This window comes from Rhinolophus sinicus, linkage group LG02 (genome assembly GCF_036562045.2).
Source record: "Rhinolophus sinicus isolate RSC01 linkage group LG02, ASM3656204v1, whole genome shotgun sequence".
NCBI classification, from domain to species: Eukaryota; Metazoa; Chordata; class Mammalia; order Chiroptera; family Rhinolophidae; genus Rhinolophus; species Rhinolophus sinicus.
The window spans coordinates 174,556,609-174,566,733 of NC_133752.1; the positions used below are offsets into that span (position 1 = coordinate 174,556,609).

Here is a 10,125-nt window from a genome sequence, read left to right on the forward strand (position 1 = left end):
GGCTCCTCGCACAGGGCCCCTCATGGAAGTCGCTTGTTGCGTAGATTGTGAGGCGAGACCCTGTAGGGGTGGAGTGTGGGGACAGAGCCAGAAGTACAGTTTCCAGGCTCACAGCCTCATGTGGAAAGGTGCTGGCTGAGGTAGTAAATGGCCATCAACTGTGATTGGATGGCCATCAGCTGTGGCTAGTTGGCCGTCGGCTGTAACCAGTGAGCCATTGGCCACTAATATAACTGCCGTGGCTACGCTTGCAGAAAAATGGGGGCTAGCAAGAAGATGGTGGCTGAGCTAGCAAGCGGCAGAGTGTGGATTGCAGATTGCAGAGAAGTGGATTGCTAGCAAGTGAGATTGTTTGGCAGAGACAAGTGGATGGCGGGTTGCGGATAGTGTAGCGCCTGCCTCCTGTGTCTCCTCCCCAGCCGCCAGCGAGAATATAGTGGTATGACTCCCCTATCTATGGCTCCATGGGTGTTCCTTTTTGGCCTCACCATATCCTGTGTTCTTATGAGGGGAGCAGGACCAGAGATCCCGCAGGCCGCCCCACATGACAGGTGTATATTCAAACTTTGGCCCATATCTTAATCTGGTTGGTTGGTTGTTTTTATTGTCGTTTTAAGGGTTCTTTGTATATTTGGATAATAGTTGCTTCTCAGATATGTCTTTTGCAAATACTTGTTCCCATTTTGTGGCTTATCTTTTTATTCTTTTGCAAAGCAGAAATTTTAAATTTTAATGAAGTCCAGATTATCAATTAATTATTTCATGGATTGTGCCTTTGATGTTTTACCTAAAAAGATATCACCATTTCCAGGTCATCTAAAGTTTTCTCATATGTTAGCTTCTAGGAATTTTACAGTTTTACTTGTTACATTTAGGTCTATGATCCATTTTGAGAATGGCTTTAACTGAATTATGCACATTTTTTTAAAATTAAAATTTATTTGGTTGACAACGGTTAGTAAAATTATATAGGTTTCAAGTGTACATTTGGTAGGTCATTTCTTCATTATTATTTACTTCAAAACACTTTTCTAATTTTATTTTTATTTCTTCTTTGATGCAATGAGTATTTAGAAGTGTTTTTTTTATTTTCAGTAAGTTGCGTTTTTCTCTAGTCATCTTTTTGTTATTGAATGTTTCCAGCTTTATTGAAATATTATTGACATATAATATATAGAAATTTAAAATATATAATGTGATAATTAGACACTTGTGTATATTGCAAAATGGTTACCATAATAAGATTAGTAACCATCTCCATCCTTTTACATAGTAACTGCGTATGTGTGTGAGTGTGTGTGTATGTGTGTGTTGATAACATTTAAGATCTAATCTCCAAGAAACTTTCAAGTATATAATACAGTATTGTTTCTTATGTCACTATGCTGTACATTAGATCTCCAGAACTTGATCATCTTATAGCTGAGAGTTTGTATCCTTTTATTAACATCTCCCTATTTCCCCCACCCCTTGGAAACCACCATTCTACTTTCTATTTCTATGAGTTTGGCTTTTTCAGATTCTCTATATAAGTGAGAACATACTTTATTTGGCTTTCTCTGTCAGACTTATTTTACTTAGCATAATGTCCTAAATTTCTATCCATGTTGTTATAAAAGACAGGATTTCCACCTTTGTCATGGCTGAATAATATTCATATGTATTCATATATATCATTTCTTATTTATCTATTCATCTGTTGACATATGCTTAGGTTGTTCCATATCTTGGCTATTGTGAATAATACTGCAGTGAGTATGGGGGTGCAGATATCTCTTCCAGATACTGTTTTTATTTCCTTTGATATATATATCCATAAGTGGAATTGCTGGATCACATGGTAGTTCTAGTTTTAATTTTTTTAGGAACCGCCATACTGTTTTCCATAGTGGCTGTACCAATTTACATTCCCACAAAAAGGGCACAAAGGTTCCCTTTTTGCTACATCCTCACCAGCATTTGTTATCTCTTGTCTTTTTTATAATAGCCATTCTAACAGGTGTAAGGTGATAGATATCTCATTGTGGTTCTGACTTGCATTTCCCTGATAATTACTGATGTCGATTATTGAATTTTGTTTTATTCTTTTGTAGTCAGGGAACATACTCTGAAAAGTTTTACTCATTTAGTATTTCTGGGATATTCATTAGCCTCACATATGGCAAATTTTGGTAAAAAAAATAGTCTATGTGTACTTGAAAAGGATATAAATTATTCTATTGTTGGCTATATCAAGTTCATTAATTGTGTTGTTCAGATCTTTATCTTTATTGACTTTTGGTCCACATGCACTATAAGCTATTGAATTATAATTTTCAATACTTTTATTACGATTTTAGGTTTGCCTCTTTTTCTTTATAATTCTGTAAATGTTTGCTAGATTACTTGGTGCATAAATTTTAGGATTGCAATATAATCCTGCTGAATTGAGCATTTTATCATTGCAAAATACCCTTCCCCTTTTTCTCTCTAATATTGCTTCTTACCTTAAATCTATTTTATATGGTTTTGTAACTATGACAGATTTCTTTTGGGTAATGTTTGCATAGTGTGTCTATCATTTTAATTCCTAGCTTTGTATGTCTTTAAGTTATATTTCTTATACGCAATGTATTTTTTGGAGTTTTTAAATCCTGGCTGTCAATATTAGTCTTTTCCTTGGAGTAGTTGGTTAATTTTCATTGCATATAATTAGATTTTTCATTTCTAGACGTTTTGTCGCCAAATTTGACAGTCTCTTATTACTACATCTTCTTGAAATTGCATTCTCTATTTTTTAAAAGCAGTTCATACATAGCTGTGATATCTACAGATATTCTCATTTGTTCATTCCAAATTTGCAGTCCATGTAAAGTCTATGTTTGCTGCTTGTTTGTGTTTACTTTGCTGACTTTCATTCATAGTTTCTATGCTTGATGATATTTCATTGTGAGCACATTGTGCTTTTATACACTATTTTTCTTTATGTATCTAAACTGTTATTATAAACTTAACATAAATGATAATGTTAATGTTGATATTGAAAAAGATGAAGAAATCCAATTTTCGTTTCTGTCGTGTTTTGTTTCTTATAGATATAGATATATGGTACTCCTACTCCACAATTCAGGTAAAGAAATGCAAAATAGTCCCAGGAGGACAAGTAAAATCCATACAGCAAACTTTCATTTACATGTTAACAAATTGTAGGTAGCATTCAGGCTGGAGACATTCTCTAAGCTATACGTGTAACTGGAAGTGTCTTTATGAAGATATTTCAGGTTCCATCAGAAGGTATTAATTGGGGCAATTTTAAGTCTTTATGTACTGAAAGAAATGAAAATCATTCTTCCTTCAAGCAGCCTATATATACCTCATCCTGCAGCAGGTAATCTAAAATACATGTAATAGAAACAATATTAGGGCTTGGCAGATATGCTAAGTACAGTGGAAGGACTCCTCATTTTCATTGTAGTTACTGAATCAATACTGGGCATGTTAGGTAATGGATTTATTGTACTTGTAAACTGCATTGACTGTGTCAAGAATAAGAAGTTTTCTGTAATAGGCTTGATTCTCATTGGCTTAGCTACTTCAAGAATTTTTCTGATATGGATAATAATTACAGATGGACTTTTAAAGATATTCTCACCAGATATGTATTTGTCTGGAAATGCAATTGAATATATTAGCTACTTGTGGGTGATTATTAATCAATCAAGTATCGGGTTTGCCACCAGCCTCAGCGTCTTCTATTTCCTGAAGATAGCAAATTTTTCCCACCACATTTTTCTCTGGTTGAAGGGTAGAATCAATAGGATTATTCTCCTTCTAATGGGATTCTTGCTTATTTTATGGTCACTTACTTTTCCATTAACTGTGAAGATTATTAATGATCATAAAATGAATAGAAACACAACGTGGACACTCAGCGTTCATTCGAGTAAAAATGAATTCTTTACTAACCAGATTTTGCTCAATCTCGGAGCCATTTTCCTCGTTACACTATCTCTGCTTACATGTTTCTTATTAACCATTTCCCTTTGGAGACACAACAGGCAGATGCAATTGAATGTCACAGGCTTCAGAGACCCCAGTACAGAAGTGCATGTGAAAGCAATGAAAGTTTTGATATCTTTTATCATCCTTTCTATCTTGTATTTTATAGGCATTGCCATAGAAATAGCATGTTTTTCACTGTCAGAAAACAAATTGCTGTTTATTTTTGGTGTGGCAATCACAGTCACCTATCCCTCAGGTCACTCATTTATCCTAATTCTAGGAAACAGCAAGCTAAAGCAAGCCTCTTCAAAGGTAGTACAACATTTAAAGTGCTGTGTGAGAGAGAAACCTCTCAGAACTCCATAGACAGGCGTGGGGAGACATGGATGCTCTATGAGAATCATCCAGTGAAGAAATGCCTGAAGTCGTAACACATTCTTCCATTGGTTTTAACTGTGTTGTTGGACATCACTAAAATCTTCCATAATTATTTTGACTATATCGCAGGAAATTTCATTTTTCAATGAGATTTTTAATCCCACGTGCAGATTGAGTGGCCCAGTCAGCTTCCCTACCCTGCAACTTTTTCTTCCCAGAGGCAAAAAACAGCATGGAGACACTATTTGATGATAGTGGGAGTAAGCGTCTAATATCAGACTTTTCATTGTGCTTTACCTGACTTTCCTGAAGCATTGGCACCCTTTCACCAAGAAGACCCAAAGGAAAAGAAACAAAAACAAAGAAAGTTATAGTCAGTTGTGATATTTAGAACATGGAAGTTAGAGACAGACAGAAGTGCTTCTTTTCAGTTTGCAATTTTAATTCTTTAAAAGATTTCTTTTGTCTTCACTGTTTAAATCCTAATATTTATTTTTTTTTTTTTTCCACTGATGTGTGTTTGGTATAGTAGCAGTAGTCATAGCAGCAGATGTAGTTCTGTGAAAAATAGCTCAGAAAACAGAGTCCACATGGGGGAGCAGGAATCAGAACACTGATAACACGAGTCTTCATTTCCACTGATTTGAAATGAAGCAAAATCATGAACCAATTAGAGTTAAGTAAAGATTCTTTTAGAAGTATAAATCCAAAGGACTTACTATGGTTACTGAGGACACAAACTGACCCAGAATAGAGTGAGTGTGAAGTATAAAATGTTGTGCTCTAGGGTTTCTTACACACATATATACTGATACACACAAACTTGCCCTCACAGACATATTTCAAGTGCTGATTTTTAAAATGAATATTTATATCCAACCCAGGATGTGAACTGTCTTATTTTTCAGCTTACAAAGTACACTGCCTTATACTTACAGCCTAATGCCTGAAAGATTTCTAAAAATAAAGGCTTAATTCATTCAATGAATATTTTTTGAGCACTAACACTGTTAGGTGCTGAGGATATGGTACTAAACAAGATCCCAGTATAATAGATAAGATATTTTAATAGAAAAACAAGATGAATAACAATAACTTAATTATATATATGGTTTTGGGAGAGAAAAGCTAAAAGATGCTAAGAAAATAAACTGACTTGGTCCTGGGAGTAGAGAAGATGTCACTGAGGTTGAGATAGTTTAGATTGAGATGTGAAAATGGTCTAAGAGTACAGTGGACAGAGCAGGAGAGATCTGAGGTGGGGAAGCAGCATTCACATAGGCCTTGAGGCAAGAAGAACAGAGAGCATTCCAGGAACTGAAAAGTCCAGTAAGACTACTATATAGAGAGTGCAGTATTTTAAATTACTTTAAGGGAAATTCGAATAAGGAAGAATTTTATAAGTTCCTTCCAGAATTGATAAATGGCCCTGCAGAAATATTAAGCTAATATTTTAGTAGTGGAAAAATACCCATTCTATTCCAATCTTTAAACCATTCAAGTTTATTATGTTTAATGTCATTACTTTGATCACAAAAACATCTTTTTAATTTTCATATATTTGATTATGAATGCAGCTAAGCATTTTTACAGACTCATTAACAAATGGTGTATAATTTTTAGAATTATTCATTTTCCTCTTATTTTTTCATGCCTATGGTTTTTCTTACCAATATTGTGATACTTTATATGTTATCATTATGCCATATATATGTTATAATCTTTTTCTTAATTTGCTGTTTTGTAAATAACTTAATTCGTGGTATTTGGAGAAATAAGTTGGTAATTTGTATGAACTCAAATTGATATGTTTCCCTTTATGTTTCTTCTAGTACTATTTTTGCAAGTTTTGGTTTAGTTTTATTATAACACGTTCCTTTTACCAATAGCTCCATCTTTTTCTGATAAAATTTTAGTTTCATTGTACCTAAAATTAAAAACACAGAAAGTTCTGAAGAAGTTAAGATTATGCATATTTGTCACTCAACTATTATTAACATGTTCCAACATTAATTTCAAGTTAAATTTCAAGATAGATATACATACATAGGTATGTTGATAAGATTGTAGATTATTTTTGTTTTCTTCTTTTAGTTTTCTGTGAATTTCTAAATTTTCTATAATTTTTGCAATAATTAATGTAATCAGGGAAATATAATTAAATAAAAGACAAGATACATGAATAAAATCTGTTTGGTTAACTTTCCTTGAGAAAGGAGGAAAAGAGCATTACTCAGAATTTTCATAAACTGGGTAATTACTAACTCTGATATCTGCTGGTCTAACATCTAAGGTTGATTTTTTAGTTTATCGTTTGTGCTCTTTTTTTTTAAATTAAAGTTTATTGGGGTGACAATTGTTAGTAAAGTTACATAGATTTCAAGTGTACAATTCTGTAATACATTATCTATATCTCACATTGTATGTTCACCACCCAGAGTCAGTTCTCTTTCCATCACCATATAGTAGACCCTGTTTACCTTCTGGAGCCCCCCTTACCCTCTGGTAACCCCTAAACTATTGTCTATGTCTATGAGTTTTTGTTCCTTTATTTGTTTGTCTTGTTCTTTTGTTGTTTTCAGTTTTATATACCACATTATGACTCCTGGTCATCATATATTTTGTGATTCCATCTTGAACTCAGTTTCATTAGAACTTTATCTGTAGAACTTCTTTGAGGTCAAGTTTATAATGTACTTTGCCAAAAACAATTTGATTTTGCTTGCGAGGCCGACTGGGGACCTCACCAGTCTTGGACTTCTTTAAATTAAATTTTTTTTTTTTAATTAAATTTTTAGTTTGTTATTTTACCACAGAGATAGTAAAGGCTACACAAGTAGTACAAATGCTGGTCCCAAATATACATGTGTACAAAGCTATTATTAGAAATTCTCAGAGCAACAACTCTTTTTTACATTATTACTTCAATTCAGTGTCATTGTTGAAAAGTAAATACCCCTAATTTTAACCTTTTGCTGGGCATATACTATTTTCTCATCACCCTTTAAGGAATTGCCTTGCAGGGGTCTGGGTTTATTAGTAGTATCCAACCTCATTTCCAGTCTTGGAGAGGCCCAAGCTAGGTATCTTATCCTACAAGCACTTAAAACTTAAGCTCTAGTTTAAAAGGTTGAAAGTGCCCCAAAGGTTTTATTTTCAACACTTTTTTCTCTTTCAAAATTTGTACTTTCCCACAATTTTGACATCTGAGAAATGTTTTAACTTTCCTGACATCTGGGCCGTGCACTTAAAGTAATTCTAAAGACTTGTTTTTCCATATTTTTATGTATTTTGAACTGGAGGAATTTTTCCAGGTACCTGGTTTGTCATATTCTTGAAAGCAAGAGTTCTTTTTCTAGCTTCTTTTCAATCTTTCTTATTTTTCAGTGTATATATCCAATACTATGCATTTTCTGCCTAAATATTGATTTAGATACATTCCACAGTATTGACACATAGTTCATAGGTTGTCATTTTGCTCAAAAAATTTCAAAATATCCTTTGTAATTTTTTTTTTTAAATTAGGCATGTCTATATTTTATTTTCCTTTAGGTGATTTTTTTTTTTTTTTTTTTGGAAATTATGCTTTCAAAGAATCAGCCCTTACAGAGCATCTAATCTTTCAAAAAATAAAATCTAGTATCTAGAGTCTCAAAATTCACAAAACCAAATGAAAATGTCTGATTGCTGGCCAATAGTGTCATGCTCAAGTCAGTTTTGCATCACAAGGAATCATCTATAACTAATTTCAGTAGGCGAATTCCAATTCCAAATATAACTAGAGACTGCCATTGTCATTCCCAACTGTGTTGACAATTGTCTTATTACCGAATTGTACATGATGTGTTTTCTTTGGTGACTTTTTATACTATCAGTGAACACAATTGGACAACTATAAAGGTTTGCATTAACTTAAGTACTTCAAAATTTTCAAAACTTCATTATAACTATTTAAATGTTATTTCTTATAGATGCTAGAATAGGAAAGTTTCTAAACGTGCCTAATGTAATAGAATGGACAAGAAAAAAATTGCTAAATAATCACTAATATAAGCTTTTCAGTTGTATTTACAAGTATATAATTCAACTCCAACACAAGGAAAATATTACAATGTTAGCTCCAATTCTCTACCAGACACTTTGTGATAAAAGATAAAAGTTAAATGCAGAAACTAACATCTGGGTATTTGTCAATTTTTCTGGAAAACTGTTTCATATGGATTCAAAATTGCCTAAAATTATCTGAAATATAATACAAATTCTCACTACAGTGCCTCACAAAGTTAAAGTTTGTTGATACCTTAGTAATTTTTTATTCTATTCTATGGAATAAGCCTACTTTAAAAGCCTGGTACAATATTACCAAGAAATTTAAACGAAAAGCTCAAGTCCAGATGTATAACTAAGAAATCTTTTCTATCATAACAAAATCACCAACTTAACTTACAAATGGCTTTTTTTAAACTATCACCACACCAAAATTCACACAAAGTAAATTAAAACAAGGATGGCAGAAAGTGCACTCTGAAACTTGTTCACATTACAAAGAGAAGTGATAAAATTTAACCAGCAAAAAATCAAATAAGCATATATGTGAACATTTATATGCAAACTTTCATGAGTTAGATATAAGAAAGGATTAAGTTGATAATTTTATGTATAGCTTATATATAATTTAAAACAAGTATAACTGAAAATTTTCTATGTAAAAGCCACAATAAATAAAATACTAAATAACAGTCTTACAAACTGGTCTCTCAAGAGAATAATAACTGAATGATGTTATCCTAAGAAATACCCTCTTCTTGATCAATCGTTTCTGTTTTAACTGAAAAGACATCTGTCGGCATATGTTTTGAAATTTCTGAACCTCTGACTTTCAAGGCACAACAAGCATTCTCCACGTTGGCCAGACTTTGTTTCAAGATATACAGCTTCTTAGAAACCTCATAAGGTCCAGTATTGCCAATGAATGAAAACCCATCATAAACCTGAGGTAAACATTGGCTCACTTCAAAGGAGGTGTCAATGTCCCCATTCCCTGCCCTGTTAATACACATCGCATCACCTCTTCAGTTAAGTCAGCCACTCCTGCAAGGTAATCAACAGTTGTAATTTCCAGTCTCCGAACACCGAACTGTTTATCCTGAGAATCAGAAGAGGGCAGCAGTAATGGCTCTCTGGAACTGATGCCTGTCTTCTGAGCTCCTGGGTCACCTGCAATATCTTTGTCTGACACCATCTGACATAATTTCTGATTCAGTCAATATTTCTCCCGTATCAGAAGCACTCGTAATCGTATGGAGGAGAAAAATTGTTCTTATGCTTACTACAGCTTTATCCCGACTGTTTTACAAGTTTCTTATATTTGTCACGTCTTGCATCAAGTTTCTGCTGAAATGATTTGAAGATCAACTACCATCTTTCCCTGGTTATATAGGAAATTGTCATGCTTCCTTTCCCTGAATCCTCCAGATCCTTCTTTGTCGCTCATGTTGTCATGGCCAGAGATGCCATGAGCCAAGACTGAGGGCCATGCAGCTGGTGGAGCGTAAGGTGGCCCTCCATTGATGCGTGCCCTTTGTATTATGATTTCTTTTAATTCAAGGGTTATTAATCAGAGTAATTTTCTAGTTATATGAGATATATAAAGGCAATTTTTGTACTGAAATTTTATTTTATTGAAGTTGGATCAGACAACATATTTGTATGATATTTAGCCTAGGATAAGATTTGTTTGACCTAATATATGATCTATTTTTGTGA

The 10,125-nt window shown here is 33.5% G+C and overlaps 1 protein-coding gene and 1 pseudogene across 1 annotated transcript; one reads left to right on the forward strand and one right to left on the reverse strand.

Annotated features, from left to right (window-relative positions):
* Positions 1–3,414: 3,414 nt before the first annotated feature.
* TAS2R10 (taste 2 receptor member 10) lies at positions 3,415–4,347 on the forward strand. Its single transcript, XM_019744683.2, has one exon. The coding sequence runs from the start codon at positions 3,415–3,417 to the stop codon at positions 4,345–4,347; it is 933 nt and encodes a 310-aa protein (XP_019600242.2).
* A 4,799-nt stretch (positions 4,348–9,146) lies between these two features.
* LOC109454261 (translin-associated protein X) lies at positions 9,147–9,853 on the reverse strand (annotated as a pseudogene).
* Positions 9,854–10,125: the final 272 nt, after the last annotated feature.

Bases quoted from the DNA above. Each gene is read 5' to 3' on its own strand.
- TAS2R10 (XM_019744683.2), top strand. From the start codon at position 3,415: ATGCTAAGTACAGTGGAAGGACTCCTCATTTTCATTGTAGTTACTGAA.